General features: G+C 44.2%; 1 protein-coding gene across 1 annotated transcript in view; it reads left to right on the top strand.

Moving 5' to 3' along the window:
- The window catches only part of mospd2 (motile sperm domain containing 2), a 32,357-nt gene that overhangs the window by 13,002 nt on the left and 1,145 nt on the right, over window positions 1-18,210 (top strand). The window contains exons 6-13 of the mRNA XM_037539009.1: window positions 369-429; window positions 1,482-1,520; window positions 1,641-1,765; window positions 4,789-4,962; window positions 12,284-12,402; window positions 15,191-15,284; window positions 15,473-15,569; window positions 17,247-17,376. Of these exons, the coding sequence (XP_037394906.1) occupies window positions 369-429; window positions 1,482-1,520; window positions 1,641-1,765; window positions 4,789-4,962; window positions 12,284-12,402; window positions 15,191-15,284; window positions 15,473-15,569; window positions 17,247-17,376 (839 nt within the window). The remainder of the gene's footprint in view (window positions 1-368; window positions 430-1,481; window positions 1,521-1,640; window positions 1,766-4,788; window positions 4,963-12,283; window positions 12,403-15,190; window positions 15,285-15,472; window positions 15,570-17,246; window positions 17,377-18,210) is intronic.

Below are 18,210 nucleotides of genomic sequence, written 5' to 3'. Positions count from 1 at the left end.
TCTCTCTCTCTCTCTCTCTCTCTCTCTCTCTCTCTCTCTCTCTCTCTCTGTCTTCTCTGTTTTCTCTCCCCCCCCCCCCCCCCCTCTCTCTCTCTCTCTCTCTCTCTCTCTCTCTCTCTCTCTCTCTCTCTCTCTCTCTCTCTCTCTCTCTCTCTCTCTCTCTCTCTCTCTCTCTCTCTCTCTCTCTCTCCCCCCCCTCTCTCTCTCTCTCTCTCTCTCTCTCTCTCTCTCTCTCTCTATTCTCTCTCTCTCTCTATTCTCTCTCTCTCTCTCTCTCTCTCTCTCTCTCTCTCTCTCTTTCTCTCTCTCTATCTATCTCTCTCACTCACCTCCTTCTCACTCTTCTCTCCCCACCCTCTCTCTCGCAGGACATGGACTTTGTGAAGTATATCATTAACTGCTTCAAAGTGTACTACCCGAAGTTTCTGTGTAAGTGCATTCACTTGTTTTCCTCATACTTTAGCCGTCTTCCTTTGAACGGTGGGAATGTTTCATTTCCAGAGTGACCTTTGCCACCTTTCCTCCTCATTATCCCGGCACCGCAAGTGCGAGATTGCTCCATTAAAACAAACAAGGTCACCAGGAACTCCGTCTGTTTCCCGCAGTGCCAATTTACATACTGATGAAAAACACTGTAATAAACAAGTGAGCGAAATAATGGAAACACCAAACCGTACGAGAATATATCGGCCTAATCAGACGATGACGCTTTAATAATGTATTTCCTCAGGCTGGAACAGCCTTCACGATAAATTCTTCCAGAAGATTGGACCTGGAACGTTCTTTAACCGCGGAGTGCGGACGGTGTGGGTCGCAGGCTTCATTTGGCTTTCATAGAGCTGTTCCTGCAGCTGGACAATGAGAAAATAATGACCCTTCAGGCCGCGGCGCTTTCGCTCTGCTCCCAGCTTCTGGTTTCGTGCTCGTTATACCACCTTATTCATCTGCTTTGGTTACAGCCGGTCTCCAAATGACACTTCCGTCATAAACTTTATGAACTTAATTGTTTTTTGGTAATTAAATTTGATCCTTGGTGTTTTAAAATGTGAAAAAGTGACTTTTATTAATATTATTATTATTATTAGTTAATTAACAATTTAATAAGAATAAATTGGGTTCTAGGTGTTTTAAAATGTGAAAAAAAAATACTTGTGGTGAAATAGAGTTACAAATTTGGCAAAACTGATTTTTAAAACAAAATGAAGTGTTGCTAAGTATTAATGGTGCTGTTTATATAATAAAATATATATTTACACAAGTGTTTCACTATAGAGTGAACATTAAACGAGCATGAATGAAAGAAAACATTAAAAGAAAAATAAAATAAGTGAAAAATGGGGGAAAAAATTGAAAATGTTGCTAAACATAACAAAATGTAAAAAAATTAAGCAAGAAAAAAAATTCAGATTTCAGATTATAATATGCTGCATAACTGATGATGTATAACCGTTATTTCTTGATTTCATTCTGTCCTTTTTCAGCCAAAATGATCATTGTCGAGATGCCGTGGATTATGAACGGTAAGAGTTGTTTCTTCTCTGCAGATTTGAGTCTAAATTTCTCCTATTTTAACTTTTTCTGTTTTCATTTTAATATTTCCTCCATCCAGCTGTTGTGACTTGAATATCTTTCTCTAACAGCTGCCTGGAAGATAGTAAAGACGTGGTTGGGTCCGGAAGCCATCAGCAAGCTGAAGTTTGTGTCCAAAGCTGACATCCAGACCTTCATCAGCCCTGAGCACCTCCCCCCCCACATGGGAGGAACGGTAGGAAAAATAAAAAATGAACAATACAATCTTAATATTTTGAAAGGCTTCGTTTAGTGTTGGTAAAATTTCATTACAAAAATAAGACTTGGTAATATTTGTGTTTAACAAATATCACAGTATCATGATATTTAATTTGCTTTAATAAATAATTTAACATTAGGCAAGTCAAAGTGTTTGCATTATTAAAGGTTATGAGTTAGGGTTAATTAATATTAGTGATGGTAATAATTAACATATCAGCACAACACACACTAACACACCACCACCACGTCAGAGTTACTGCAGTGCTGAGAATGATCCACCACCCAAACAGTACCTGCTCTGTGAGGGTCCATGGGGGTCCTGACCACTGAAGAACAGGGTAACAGAGTATCAGAGAAACAGATGGACTACAGTCTGTAACTGTAGAACTACAGAGAGCAGCTATACAGTAAGTGGAGCTGATAAAGTCTGGGAAATTACACAGACCCTTTATTCTTTATGAACTGGCCGAACCAATTTCTCCTCTGGTGAAACTAATCCAACTAGAATATGGCATAAAGTAAGTGAAGTCTGGTTCAGCTACCATAACGTATTAAGAGCCCTGCAGTTCGGCCTACCCATTAATTACGTCTTGAAGCCTGAGGCATGTAGCTAAAAATGATAGAAACCAAAAAAAGGTGTTTGAAAGCAAAAGAACCCTTTTGGGTAAGATGGATGTACTGATTTGAGGCTCCCAATCAAAACCACACACACACACATCGTCCAAGCCGCTTCTCCTTCTGGGTCGCAGGGGATGCTGGAGCCAGTCCTAGCGGTCATCTGGCAGAAGGCAGGATACACCCTGGACAGGTCGGCAGTCCATCGCAGGGCAGACAGACAGACACATTCACACCTATTGGCAATTTACCATGTCTTTGGACTGTCTGGGGGGAAACCGGAGAACATGCTAACTCCACACAGAAAGGGCCCTGGGCACCCGGCTGGGGAATCGAACCCAGGCCCTGCTTGGAGGCGACAGCGCTACCCACCACACCACCGTGCCGCCCCCCCCCCCCAAGCAAAAACCACTACTCCTTAAATCTGAAAGATCCCCCAGTGTTACAGCATAACGGCACAATCATTCAGTTTCCACACACAGGTTTTGTCCCACAACACGTACCTCACGTTATTTGGGTATATTAACAGCTGAGTGTTCAGCAGTGTTGGGGTTTTTTTTCGTTCATCATATGCAGCATCAGTATAAACCCCTCCCCCATCTTGCCCCTTCCCCAACCTCAGTTCTCAAGGTCTGCTCTCCTCTGTCGTCCCGCATTAGAAAATCCCTTGAGACTGGATTTGTTCTTTTGACCTGTCAAACTGCAGCGATCAGTCCAGTTCTCCGGAAACTGGCCTTGACCTTAATGGACCGTGACTTTAGACTGATTTCTGATCTCCCTTTTCTGTCCAAGCTTCTGGAAGGAGTGGTTGCTTTTCAGCTACGTACCCCAAGGACAGGGTATTAAAGTTCAGTATATTTATGGTACTGACTGAAATTATGTTTGGATTCAATTCCCTCGTTGTTGGTGTTTACCAAGTTTCAGCAGCATCTGACTGCCTCAGCCGAAAGCTTGAGTGAAAGAGACTCCCATATGAGATGAATGACACTTGGATGAAAAACATTCAGCACAGTTTTTTCCAGCCTCAGAGAAGCTGCTGTGGGCTTTACATGCACTCAGCTTTATCTTGTTAGTGTTGAAAAGCAGTATTGATGTCTACGTATTGTTCAATGTTTTGGCCAATAAAAATATTTTTGGTGACAATATATTTTTAAAAAATTGTCTCTTATTAGATTATATTCATATTAGGGACATCCTAGAATAATACACTATTGTTAATGTACAAAATCTGTTTACTTAGACATCCAAAATGGTTTTAGTTGTAATTGTTTCCTTAATATACACAGTAAAAGGCACTGGCCCAAGGAGAGAGCCCTGTGGAACCCCAGTAACAGTTTCCACAGATTAATGCAGCAATCAGTCCAGGTCTCTAGAAAGTGGCCTTGACCTTAATGAACAGTAACTATTGACTGATTTCTTAACTCTCGTTTCTGCCCAGGCTTCTGGAAGGAGTGGTTGCTTTTCAACCACAAGGACAGTTCAGTATATTTATGGTACTGACCGAATTGCGTTCACAACCTCATGCTTGGATTCAATTCCCTTGTCGTTGGTATTCCTGGAGAAGCTCTAAATAGACTTCAGCGTATTCAACATTCAGCTGCTAGAGTCCGTACTGTAGTACCAAAGCACGCATATATATATATATATATATATAAAATTACTTTTTAAATTGAATTTAAATGTTATTTATTCTAGAATAATATGCCTGATCTTAAAGCAAGTAAATAAATGGTTATATAAAAAATAAATATTTATAAAAATCAATAGATTTTTGGACATGTGAAAAATCTTTTCCTGATTAAACTGCAATGGTGGTCGTTTTACTATTAATCATATTTAGCCTACACACTTTTAAGATAAGATGGTTCTTTATTAAAGAAAGTGGTTGAATATAGAACCATGGACACCGTATATAGAACCGTTTGCGTGATTAAAGAGTTCCTAGCGTCATTAAAGGCTTCTTCAGATTGATGGAGACTTTTTACATGGTTCTATGTAGAACCTTTTTAAAAAGGGTTCCATTTAGCCCCAAAAAGAGTTCTGCTGTTATAGCCTTGACATCATAACAATAGAAGAACTCTTTTTGGTGCTGTATAGAGCCCTTTTCAAAAACACAGCACCTTATCCCTCAACCTGAAGAAACCTTTGACCACGTAAAGAACCTTTAATCAAGACATGGTTTCTTTGAGTGTTTGTGGTTCCTATGCTCATCCTTTACTAAGGAACCCTTGAAGAACCATCAGTGTAGGTTTCACAGTAAAGCCTGTTGAACATGCTGGACCAGGTAGAACATCACTGTAGCGGGACTGAAGACGCTGATGCATTATAACTGATTTGAATTGTGAGTGAAGTGTTAACTGGAGTGTCCTGTTCGTGTCGTAGGACCAGTTCAAGTACAGCTACCCTCCCCTCCCGGACGACGACTTCCAGTCGCCAATCAGCGAAAATGGGCCGATCGTGAGCGAAGACGAGAGCGAGGTGAAGGATACGGAGTCTGAGTGTAAGGAAAGCCTGGAGTCCAGCTTCAACACCGAGCTAGCCCTCCGACCCAAAAAGGTACGAGCTGCTTCACAAACCAGAACCAGCCTGGACTTTTTTCCCCAGACTATTAATATTAGCTTCCAGTCACTGAAAGCCATGTTAGCGCCAGATTATCTGACATCGCATTAGAATGTAGTTCAGTCAAGTCACAGTGGGTTTTTCCCATTCCTGCTTCAGTTTTGAGCTGTCTGGCTGCTCACGTCCCACACTTGTTTTAGCATTCTTGGTCAGATACGCAATATTTCCAAAAGTATTCACTCAGTTCCAGATCACTTCCATGGCCACAGGTGTATAAAGCCGAGCCCCTCGGCCTGCAGACTGCTTCTACAGACATTAGTGAAAGAATGGGTCGCTCTCAGGAGCTCAGAGAATTCCAGCGTGGTGCCGTGATCGGACGCCACCTGTGCAGCAAGTCCAGTCGTGAAATTTCCTCACTACTAAATATTCCACAGTCCACTGTCAGTGGGATTATAACAAAGTGGAGACGTGTTCTTTGGAGTGACCAATCACGCTTCTCGGTCTGGGAATCTGATGGACGAGTCTGGGTTTGGCGGTTGCCAGGAGACGGTACTTGTCTGACTGCATTGTGCCGAGTGTAAAGTTTGGTGGAGGGGGGATCATGGTGTGGGGTTGTTTTTCAGGAGTTGGGCTCGGCCCCTTAGTTCCAGTGAAAGGAGCTCTTAAAGCTTCAGCACCAAGAGATTCTGGACAATTTCACGCTCCCAACTTTGTGGGAACAGTTTGGGGACGGCCCCTTCCTGTTCCAACATGACTGAGCACCAGAGCACAAAGCAGGTCCATAAAGACGTGGATGAGCCAGTTTGGTGTGGAAGAACTTGACTGGCCTGCACAGAGTCCTGACCTCAACCCCATAGAACCCCTTTGGGATGAATTAGAGTGGAGACTGTGAGCCAGGCCTTCTCGTCCAACATCAGTGTCTGACCTCACAAATGCGCTTCTGGAAGAACGGTCAGAAATTCCCATAAACACTCCTAACCCTTGTGGAAAGCCTTCCCAGAAGAGTTGAAGCTGTTATAGCTGCAAAGGGTGGGCCGACATCATATTAAACCCTATGGATTAAGAATGGGAGCTCACTCAGGTTCATATGCGAGTGGAGCCAGATAAGGAAATATTTTTGTGCATGTTTAAGATAAAGACATTTTGGAGTTCCCCTTTTTTATATTCCTCTTTTACTTGGTTCTGTTAAAACTGACAGCACGTGATCAGCTCATCTTCAGCGATGTAGCAGTCATACTATCTTTTTTTTAAAGCCACACATGGAAAATGTTTTGTTTTTTGGTGGCCAGTGCCCAGTTTTCCTGTTTTTAAGCCTGTCACCCCCATACAACAAGTAACCTCTTCAAAACGGCACAGGGAAGAAATTCTTGGTTGTAGTACAAGAAGTTAATCTAATGCTAAGCAGACACTAGAAGACTGAAAAGACTTTAAAAGACCGTCACAGCCGGTGATTTTGTGAAGACTAGGAAACTTGCAGTGTTGCTGTTTACAAGAGTGCAACTAGAGTTTTAGGACGTTTCCACGTAGATAAACCCTTTCAACTCTATAGTGGTGCAGATGGGAAGATCTAATTTCCGGTTGCATTAACTTGAAACCCCTCTCTGGTGATCAAACCTGTTTTCAACGTATCGGTGTCATCTGTATTATTATTATTATTATTATTATTATTATTATTATTATATTTTATTTTTTTATTTTTTTGGTATGTATTTATTTATAAAATCTTGGGTGAGCAGCGTTGCCAGGTCGAGCAGACACCTCCAGCCCAAGGTTCGCTTAAAAGCCACCCAACCCACCAGAAGCGGAAACTTTACTGTTTTGTGCCACGACTGCATTTCACACCAGCTCAATGTGGCAGGACGACCGCAAACCTGGCGCTAAACTGTCCGCAGCAGTGAACAGCGCACGTGATTTTTATAGACCCACCTCTTCTGTAGGTCTACATGCTCTGCTCACAGCTTGTTTGGTTGACCATGAGCTCCTGTTGTGTGCGAGTCTCGTGTACAGATGGGAGGAAAATATCGATAATAGAAATGTTAAAGGATCCGAAGGGGTGGGGGTGGTCCTTTTACACGGCGGATGGTTTGTCCTTTTTTTCTTTTTTGTGTGTGTGTGTGTGTGTGTGTGTGTGTGTGTGTGTGTGTGTGTGTGTGTGTGTGTCTTGATTGTGAGGAAGCCGTCCCACTGATTGTTCTAGATGTACAGTTTAGTTGAAATTCCTCATGAAAAATAAACTCTAAATAAACTTAAAGCCTGAATTTGCCCAAATATGATTTACATTGAACGGTGAACATGGTAAATTATTCAGTTTAAGCCACGGAAGCAGCGCAGGCTTCAGCGATTAGGCGATGATTAGCTGTGTAATGAACTCCGGTGGAAAAGACGTGTCCAGTAATTTAGAGTTTAGTCTGTGCGGTTTGTACTGGAAGCAGTCAATTCGAGCCACTCCAGCTTTTAATGACGTCCAGTGACATTTTAAAGCCCTAAACCTCATCATCACTGCTGTCCTTCAGCTCGAACCTTCAGCCCCTCTGTGCTGACGTGTGGCTGTGCTGTGACTGTTGACCCAGTCTGGCGTTATCTCTGTAGGCTGGAGGCAGGCAGGGCAGTACGACTGACCTCAGTGAGGGACTATAATTGCAGGAAGGATTACAGTGATGTAAACACTGCCTGCAGACTGGAGGAGGTTGTAGTGTTGAAAATGCAGTCTGGAAACTAACAGGCTAGCAGTAGCAGTGAAGGTCAGGCACAGTTAAAGTGAATTGGGCTTCAAGAATTAAAAAAATGTATTTAAAATCTAATAATGTCACTATTTATTATATTTATTATGCTCAGTTAATTATTAAATTACTATTAACTATTAACATTTTTAGCCCCCTTTTACCCTGTTCTTCAGTGGTCAGGACCCCCATGGACCCTCACAGAGCAGGTACTGTTTGGGTGGTGGGTCATTCTCAGCACTGCAGTAACACTGACGTGGTGGTGGTGTGTTGATGTGTGTTGTGCTGGTCTGAGTGGATCAGACACAGCAGCGCTGCTGGAGTTTGTAAACACCTCAGTGTCGCTGCTGGACTGAGAACCAGAAATATCCAGCCGGCAGCGTCCTGTGGGCAGCATCCTGTGGGCAGCGTCCTGTGGGCAGCGACCCTTGGCCACTGATGAAGGACTAGAGGATGACCAACACAAACTGTGCAGCAGCAGATGAGCTGTCGTCTCTGACTTTACATCTACAAGGTGGACTGACAAGGTAGGAGTGTCTAATAGAGTGGACAGTGAGTGGACACAGTGTTTAAAAACTCCAGCAGCACTGCTGTGTCTGATCCACTCGCACCAGCACAACACACACTAACACACCACCACCACCACCACGTCAGTGTTACTGCAGTGCTGAGAATGACCCACCACCCAAACAGTACCTGCTCTGTGAGGGTCCATGGGGGTCCTGACCACTGAAGAACAGGGTAACAGAGTATCAGAGAAACAGATGGACTACAGTCTGTAACTGTAGAACTACAGAGGGGAACTGAACGGTCAGTGGAGCTGATAAAGTGGACAGTGAGTGTAGAAACGATGAGGTGTCCATTCGTGTGACTGTGTTTGTGTGTGAAGGGTGAAGCTGACACATCGCTGAGCTTGTAAGCTGTTAGTGAAGCTCTCGCAGCCGTCATGAGGAACGTCCAGTGTGGGGTTTTATGTGTGATTCTTTGGCACAGAGCTAGTCACATGTTCTGATTGTGCTCGTCATGCCACAAAATGAAGCTGATGAAAACTCGCCTGCATGCTTTCAGTATGAACTCTGAGCCTCAGAACCAACATACATTGATCACAACTACGATGACGAAGAGTAGGTGGTGCATTTGGGACCACCGGACCACTGGGACCACTGGATATAACTCTCGGATGAGGATTTCAGGAAAGAAAGACAAGCTTACACTGTAAGAAGTGGCCCATCGGTTTAACTAGTTTTATTCAACTACTAATTCAGTGTATTTGCTTAGGTTGAATAAAACCAGTGAGTTTACTTGTTACCACATGAAAGAATGTTTAAGCAGATCTGATGAGACTTTTTACAGTGTAGATTAAATTAATCAAGAGACACCAACGCATGGCAGCTATACTTGAACAAGATTTTAAAAATGGGTAACTCAGTCGATCCAATCAGGATTAAATAAAGTTGGAAAACCTCCAGTTTAAGTTCAAAATGTCAGAGTTTTAAAATCTCCAATCTGGGCTAAATGTCATGGTTGGAAATTTGGAAAATCTCCAATTTGGATTAAATTTCAAAGTTGGAAAATATCCAGGCATCTCAGAGTTGGAAAATCTCCAGTCTTGCTTAAATTCCAAAGTTGGAAGCAAGAAAGCATCTCCTTTCAGGGTTTTATCTCAAAATGGGAAATTTTCCAATCTCCTTCTGAAGTTTCTCAGCTGTGGCAGAAGCTTTTGGGTTTCACCACCACTGTCCTGCTAATACTGTTGTGTTTTTTTTTTTTTGTTTTTTTTTTTTTTTTTGTTTAGTTTTTTATGTTCTGGTGAGGAAAAAGAGGCCATGTGGGCTCCCAGTTATCTAGACGTTCATGTAGATGCTTGGTCACCTCGATTGCACTGAAAACAAAACATGTATGTTCATGTCGAACCCAGTTTTTAACCTAAATGCTTTGTTTTCTGTGAATCGCTGTTCAGAAAACCTCGTATTTCCAGAATGGTGACTTTACAGGAGAAGAGGAAAAACCTGCTTTACTTTTAATAATCAAGTCAATGGAACCAGACGTCTTTCCAAGTCATTTTTGGCTGTTTATTTTGGTCCGTTCCTCATGAAATTTACACGCCGTGTCAAAGACGAGGTACTTTCAAATAATGTCAAAAACTGAAAAACGGCGAAATGGAGATACAAGGTTTTCTTACAACAGCAGCGAAATACTGGGTCACATCAAATCCACCAATTTTCCTTGAGATGTTGGTCATTTCAGAGTGGTTTGATACGAAATGGTTAAATGTAGAGAGACTAACTCTGATTTCTTTACAGTGGTGATGGGAACCAGGCGTCGCCATGACTACAACACAGATATAGACACTTTATTTACCATCCAGAACCACCAGAGAACCTACACGAGTGATGTTGGCGATGGTATGGTACGATGGTGTAGGCATAAATCTGAGTAAATGCGTCCTCTTTCAGGACTATTTGCCTCACAATGCCCTTCATGTACGCTTTGCCACGGATGCACGAAAATAAGTGAATTAAAATGCATCTTAAACCAAAACTATCACAAGACAGTGACGTCTGGTTCCCATCACCACCACTGTGAACGATTCTGACTCTGTTTCTCTAGAGCAGAGCGTTTCACACTAAACCACCCTGAACGCCTGTGTTTACATCTGAGCAATTCCCCTTTAAGGTGCTTTATGAATTGTTTGTTTTGCAGAGTTCTCCTGGGAGATTCCAGCACAAATGCCGTAAGATTTAGATGCATCACCCTTGGCCGATTTTTCTCAAGCTAATTTTATCTCTCTCTGTTTTGAAACAAGGGCTGCTAGGGCCTCGGAGATGTTCCGCACTGTTGGGTCGTGAATGCACCACCTTCGTCTCCAGCGTCCATCTCATTTCACCACACCTGGCAGGACGTCTACCTACCGTTCACGTTTTTCTTCACTTTTTGTCCTCCATTTCAAGAGCTGATTCAAATGTAGCAGCTTAAAGCTAATGATTTAAAAGCAATAACCTCAAGTCCTAGATTTGATTGTTTATGAATCAATGCATTTCTCTGCAAATGATGTACTGACGAAGGTGTTTCTGATGAAGTAATTATTCATTTCATTAATCAAGTGTCTTTTTCCTATTAAGGGATCTGAGATGATGCCTGTTTGTTCCTGCTAAATGCTGAAGTTCAGCAACTTTTTTTTATTTTTTTTATTTTTTCCAGATTTTAAAAATTGCCTTTTTTAACAAAGGGAAGTATGAAGGTTTTAGACACTCCAGCTGCTTATTTAGTGTTACATCTTCGTTTTAACACTCCAACTCAGCATTAAAACTCTACATGAGCTTTTATTTTGTCGTCAAAGAAGGGAAGTTTAGTGCCATGTAACACTTAGTTCATCTATTTTAAGCGTTTTGTTTTTTATGTCCATTTCATTTTGGATTATTCATGTCTGGACCACCATTTATGCAACAGGGACTTTTCTTTTGTTTCCTTCTTGTTGATTTTCCTCAAATCGATGCTGCAATGGAATCTCATATGCTGACGTACCAAAGACTACAGAAAGTGATTTGTGCTCTACTGATGATTTGCTTAATCTCTCTTTACAGAACACTAATAATTCAGATAATTAAAACACTTGATTGAGTAAAACACGTTTTTCTGTATGGATGAAACCTGTGATCTTTTCTAACTGAAAGTTTGTATGAAGAAGTGATTTCCTGCTATATTTAACATTGGCATTTGACTGGAATCAAATGCTGAATAAAAATCCTTGATGGCTTTGAACTCGAATGGCTTTGTTTTTGTTTGTCCCACACGTTTCGGCACCTGTTAGTTCTAAAGGGCTGCTTTGCCATACAGCAGCGCCACTGAAGAACCGCTTTGGGTTTCTTGAAGAACCTGTCCGTGGACGGTTCTATGAATGAGGTATATGAAAGTGTTGAGAACCTCCATGTGATACAGAAGTTGTGTACCAAAGATTTTCCCTAGAGCTGCAAGCCCAAGCCACGAACCAAATTAGGAGCCTTTGTTTTGAGAGTCCCTCAAACTGGGTGATTATAAGAGAAGCACGGTTTCTTGTATACGGCCGCAGTGCGGTCACGCCTGCCGACTCGTTGGCGCGGATGACCTTTGACCTTTTCCCTATGGCACATTTCCTCCCCCCCGGCACAGCTGCCATCTGTTCCTCCACCCTCTTACGTTTCAGCATCTAAGTATCACTTCACCCTCATCTGTCCTACTTCTGCTATTGCAGCACAATGCAAGTGCGTGTTCAGCGCTTTTGGTCTGGGCCTCCTGACTGTTGTGGTTGTTGAGGACCTTTGAAGTGAAACTTCTCCAACTGGTACTGACAGCCGTTCTCTGAATGAGGGCACTGTTGTGTTTAGGATTACCATGTCGTTTGTGGGACTCGGTGAGAAGCATATGGAATTGTCCTCTTGGCATTTTGGCCTTGAGTTCCTACCTACAGTCTACTTGAGTAATGTTTCCATATTGTGGCATCTTCACCCAAAATACCCCGAACATTGTATACAGTATGGGCTTTATTACTGAAGGAGATACAGGGGGAAATTTGTGATCTGTGGCCAGATCTGACCATTCTGCCCTCGTTTGTGTTGCAGGTCAACTTTGTAGACGATGGAGTGAAGCCAGACGATTTGGAAAGGCAGGACAGTTCCAGTCGGCTGAGGGGGGCCAGGAAACCCCTGACTACTTTTAAAGGCACTTTACTACATGTGAGGTAAGCAGCCACAAAGGGCGTTGAGTATGAGGGTGATGGACAGTGGACTGGTGTACAGACTGTAGGGATGGAGGGTAGAGGGCTAGTGAACAGACTGTAGGGATGGAGGGTAGAGGGCTAGTGTACAGACTGTAGGGATGCAGGGTAGAGGGCTAGTGTACAGACTGTAGGGATGGAGGGTAGAGGGCTAGTGAACAGACTGTAGGGATGGAGGGTAGAGGGCTAGTGTACAGACTGTAGGGATGCAGGGTAGAGGGCTAGTGAACAGACTGTAGGGATGGAGGGTAGAGGGCTAGTGTACAGACTGTAGGGATGGAGGGTAGTGGGCTAGTGTACAGACTGTAGGGGTGGAGGGTAGAGGGCTAGTGTACAGACTGTAGGGGTAGAGGGTAGAGGGCTAGTGTACAGACTGTAGGGGTAGAGGGTAGAGGGCTAGTGTACAGACTGTAGGGGTAGAGGGTAGAGGGCTAGTGTACAGACTGTAGGGGTAGAGGGTAGAGGGCTAGTGTACAGACTGTAGGGGTGGAGGGTAGAGGGCCAGTGTACAGACTGTAGGGGTGGAGGGTAGAGGGCTAGTGTACAGACTGTAGGGGTGGAGGGTAGAGGGCTAGTGTACAGACTGTAGGGGTAGAGGGTAGAGGGCTAGTGTACAGACTGTAGGGGTAGAGGGTAGAGGGCTAGTGTACAGACTGTAGGGGTAGAGGGTAGAGGGCTAGTGTACAGACTGTAGGGGTAGAGGGTAGAGGGCTAGTGTACAGACTGTAGGGGTAGAGGGTAGAGGGCCAGTGTACAGACTGTAAGGATGCAGGGTAGAGGGCCAGTGTACAGACTGTAGGGATGGAGGGTAGAGGGCCAGTGTACAGACTGTAGGGATGGAGGGTAGAGGGCTAGTGTATAGACTGTAGGGGTAGAGGGTAGAGGGCTAGTGTACAGACTGTAGGGATGGAGGGTAGAGGGCTAGTGTACAGACTGTAGGGGTGGAGGGTAGAGGGCTAGTGTACAGACTGTAGGGGTGGAGGGTAGAGGGCCAGTGTACAGACTGTAGAGATGCAGGGTAGAGGGCCAGTGTACAGACTGTAGGGATGGAGGGTAGAGGGCTAGTGTACAGACTGTAGGGATGCAGGGTAGAGGGCTAGTGTACAGACTGTAAGGATGGAGGAGAGTTTGCTGTTGTATACATTTTTTAGATCAGTGGGTACCGTACAGGCTGTAGGGGGGAAAAGGTAGTCTACAGACTGAAAAGCGTAGTGTACAAGCTATAGGTAGTGTACATCTATATATAGATGCGGTTTCACGGGTCGTGGGGACCGGGAGGCGGTTTCACGGGTCGCGGGGACCGGGAGGCGGTTTCACGGGTCGCGGGGACCGGGAGGCGGTTTCACGGGTCGCGTTTTTTATTAATGAATATTAATTCAAGCCTTGAGAATGTTGGGATAGTGGACAGGCTGTAGAGATGGAATAAGCATACGGCTTGTAGTGTTTGTGGGCATGAAGTTGAACGTGGTTTGGGTGCTGAGTTAAGGAAGTTGCTGCAACTTTCCGTAAGTAGTAAGATGTTGCTTCTAAAACAGTCTGGACTTGTTTGATGGGGGATGCAGTTTGCTCTGCTCACACATCAGTAGAGCTCTTTCACAGAAGAGAGAAATCTACAAGCAGCCACTCAAAGTGATGAAAATAAACAGTCATAAATAAAAAATAAGCCTGTAAGGTTAGAACAGTCAATACTGTGGAGTTTATTGAAATCATTAGTAGAAGACTAAAAGCGATAAGGACCACCTGATCGATCATCAGTGGAATAATCATCACTGATGTGATCAAAGGTATGATGTTATCTGCTGAGTGCTTGTTGTAGATAAGGTGTGATTTAAAGTGAGAAGCTTGTTTGCATGATTGTTAATTAGGCTTGTCCGGAACAACAGAGAGGCTTCTCGCCATGAATATGACACGACAGCCTGATGGAAGAAGGAAGTTGGAACGGCTGCAGGAATTCCAGGCGTTTGGAAAGTTCTTACAAACAGCAGGCAGGAATTTTAATCCTCTCGCCAGGCTTTAGGAGTTTTCAGAATGCATCGTTGGCGTGTGAAGGGTTCAGAGAGGGCCTCTCAGCGATTCTCTTAGCTGTCGGATTTGCCTCTGTTCTGGGTCAGCTTTCATGTGATGGCCAGATGCTTTTCCCCCTCCAAAATCTAGTGAATAATTCCATTACGACCGCTTTTTGGAAGAATGGGATTCCGATTCAGATCTTATTGCAGCAAAACCCTGCTGCCTCTGCATCTGCTGTCAAACCAGGCCATTTCATATACACGTATGAATGCATCGCTGCTGTCGGAAGAAAACCTCGTATCTCCATTTTTGTCACTTTTCAGTTTTTGACATAATTTTAAAAATCCTGTTGGCCTTTTCTTGGTGTGTAAATTTCATGAAAAATGGACCAAAAGAAACAAACCAAAATTACCTGTAAAAAATTCTGGTTCCATTGACTTGCATTAAAAGTAAAGTGGGTTTTTTCCTTCTCCTGTAAAGTTTCCATTTTGGAGATACAAGGTTTTGTTCTGACAGCAGCGATAAGCTAATGTATGTTGTTATGCATGTTTATCTCTCTCTCTCTCTCTCTCTCTCTCTCTCTCTCTCTCTCTCTCTCTCTCTCTCTCTCTCTCTCTCTCTCTCTCTCTCTCTCTCTCTCTCTCTCTCTTTCTCTCCTCTCTCTTCGCTCTCTCCTCTTTCCTCTCTCTCTCTCTCTCTCTCTCTCTCTCTCTCTCTCTCTCTCTCTCTCTCTATCCTCTCTCAGTCCAGCTGAGGAGCTCAGTTTTGGCTCAAGAGACACAGAGAAGAAATGTCTCATCATCCTCAACAATGTGACCAAAAACCAGGTGGCGTTCAAGGTGAGCATGTGGTGGAGGCTCCGCCCCCAGCTGGATATGATCGATTCTGCTGATTGATATCAAAGCACATACCGTTTTCTTTTCCGATACCAACACAGCGCTGAGTGCTGTCCAGTAGTGACGTCAGGGCTACCATTTGGATCGGCCCTGGTGTAAACCCCCTTAACGCTGACCCGTTCTGTGTCCAGGTCCGGACTACGGCCCCGGAGAAATACCGCGTGAAACCCAGCAGTAGCAGCTGTGAGGCGGGAGCGAGTGTGGACATCATCGTCTCACTGCACGGAGGTACAAACAGTCTCTCTCTCTCTCTCTCTCTCTCTCTCTCTCTCTCTCTCTCCCTCCCTCTCTCCCTCCCTCTCTCCCTCCCTCCCTCCCTCCCTCTCCCTCTCCCTCTCCCTCCCTCTACCTCCCTCTCCCTCCCTCTACCTCTCTCTCCCTCCCTCTACCTCTCTCTCCCTCCCTCTACCTCTCTCTCCCTCCCTCTACCTCTCTCTCTCTACCTCTCTCTCTCTCTCTAAATCTCTAACTCTCTCTCTCTCTCTACCTCTCTCTCTCTCCCTCCCTCTACCTCTACCTCTCTCTCCCTCCCTCCCTCTACCTCTACCTCTCTCTCTCTCTCTACCTCTACCTCTCTCTCTCTCTCTCTCTCTCTCTACCTCTACCTCTACCTCTACCTCTACCTCTACCTCTCTCTCTACCTCTCTCTCTCTACCTCTCTCTACCTCTACCTCTCTCTCTCTCTCTCCCTCTCTACCTCTCTCTCTCCCTCTCTACCTCTCTCTCCCCCTCTCTACCTCTCTCTCTCTCTCTCTCTCTCTCTCTACCTCTCTCTCTCTCTCTCTACCTCTCTCTCTCTCTCTCTCTCTCTACCTCTCTCTCTCTCTCTCTCTCTCTCTCTCTGTCTCTCTCTCTCTCTCTCTCTCTCTCTCTCTCTCTCTCTCTCTCTCTCCCTACCTACCCCCCTCTCTCTCTCTACCTCTCTACCTCTCTACCTCTCTCTCTACCTCTCTCTACCTCTCTACCTCTCTCTACCTCTCTCTCTGCCTCTCTCTACCTCTACCTCTACCTCTCTCTCTCTCTCTCTCTCTCTCTCTCTCTCTCTCTCTCTCTCTCTCTCTCTCTCTCTCTCTCTCTCTCTCTCCCTCTCTCATTCTCCCTACCTACCCCTCTCTCTCTCTCTCTCTCTCTCTCTCTCTCTGTCTCTCTTCCTCTGTCTCTTCCTCTCTCTCTCTCTCTCTCTCTCTCTCTCTCTCTCTCTCTCTCTCTCTCTCCCTACCTCCCTCCCTCTCTCTCACTCTCTCTCTTTTTTTTTTTTCTCTTTTCATTAATAATTTAAGAGTGATAAAATAATCATCTGCCTGTCCAGCGCCTAAAGTAAATAACCTGCTCCTCTCACGAGGGAATTGAGACATCAGAGGTTTCCCTTTAACCCGTCCCTGCAGCCGCTGATGCAGGATGGAAAACCTACTGAAATGTTGGGAGTTCAGATCACTCCTGTGTTTTATTCCAAAGCTTTTGTCTTTTTTTGCTTCTTTTAATTCCTTCCGCAAGATTTCCGATAAGAACAGCTTCCAGTTCAAATCGGCCCTGTGAGCAAAAGCTAGATTGGGAGGATCCGCAAAAAACACTGCTGCTTAAAATCAGAGGAATGTCTACAAATTTTCTAATGAAATGAATATTAATCTCTCTTTAATTAATATTAATCTCTCTCTAATGAATATTAATCTCTCTTTAATTAATATTAATCTCTCTCTAATGAATATTAATCTCTCTTTAATTAATATTAATCTCTCTCTAATGAATATAAATCTTTCTTTAAAAAGTACAGATTAAAAGTCAAGGTAACAATATTTTATCGACCATTTAATGACTTTGTTGTTCTCTAAATGTATGAAATACTGAATAAAATTCTCGAACTAATACTGAACTAATATGTAAACGTGTACGTGTCTGTGTGGGCAGGTTTCCAGGCGTCCCCTCAGGACCGGTTCCTGGTCATGGCTGCGGAGATGGAGCCGGGTGCTGGTGCCGGGTCCCCTGAACTCGCTCAGTTCTGGAAGGACGTCCCAAAAGCAAAGATCATGGAGCACAGGTGAGGTTCTCCACAGGCCAAACAACAGCTGGAAGCTCAGCAGAAGAACCCTTTTTGGTGCCACCTAGAACAAAACGGGAAGTGAAGGCAGAAGCTCCTGACAGATACAGTTAATAAACTGGAAAAAGTAGAACTGCCCTACTAACCCTGCGTTCACACTACCCTCTTAAAAAAGATGGTTCTTCAGGGGTTCTTCAGTAAAGGAAATGGTTCTTTCTAGAAATCATGAACACTCATAGAACCCTCAGGATGATTAAAGGGTTATTTGCATCATGAAAATGTGCACAAATGTGCTCCAAATGGTTCTATTCTTTTTGAAATGGGTTCTAAATAGCACCCAAAAGGGTTCTTCTAGTGTTACAAGCTTGACATCATAACAATAAAAGCTTTTGGATGCCGTGTAGAAAAGATTCTACCTAGAACTGTTTACAACACATTCTCCATCAATCTCTGATACTCTGTTACACTGTTCATCAGTGGTCAGGACCCCCATGGACCCCCACAGAGCAGGTACTGTGTGGGTGGTGGGTCATTCTCAGCAGTGGTGTGTTAGTGTGTGTTGTGCTGGTCTGAGTGGATCAGACACAGCAGTGCTGCTGGAGTTTTAAACACCTCAGTCTCGCTGCTGGACTGAGAACCAAAAATATCCAGCCAACAGCGTCCTGTGGGCAGCGTCCTGTGGGCAGCGTCCTGTGGGCAGCGTCCTGTGGGCAGCGTCCTGTGACCACTGATGAAGGACTAGAGGATGACCAACACAAACTGTGCAGCAGCAGATGAGCTGTCGTCTCTGACTTTACATCTACAAGGTGGACTGACAAGGTAGGAGCATCTAAT

Source organism: Pygocentrus nattereri, chromosome 6 (genome assembly GCF_015220715.1).
Source record: "Pygocentrus nattereri isolate fPygNat1 chromosome 6, fPygNat1.pri, whole genome shotgun sequence".
Classification (NCBI taxonomy): Eukaryota; Metazoa; Chordata; class Actinopteri; order Characiformes; family Serrasalmidae; genus Pygocentrus; species Pygocentrus nattereri.
The sequence above is the reverse complement of the archived record's forward strand: the minus strand, read 5'-3'. Positions and strand labels throughout refer to the sequence as shown.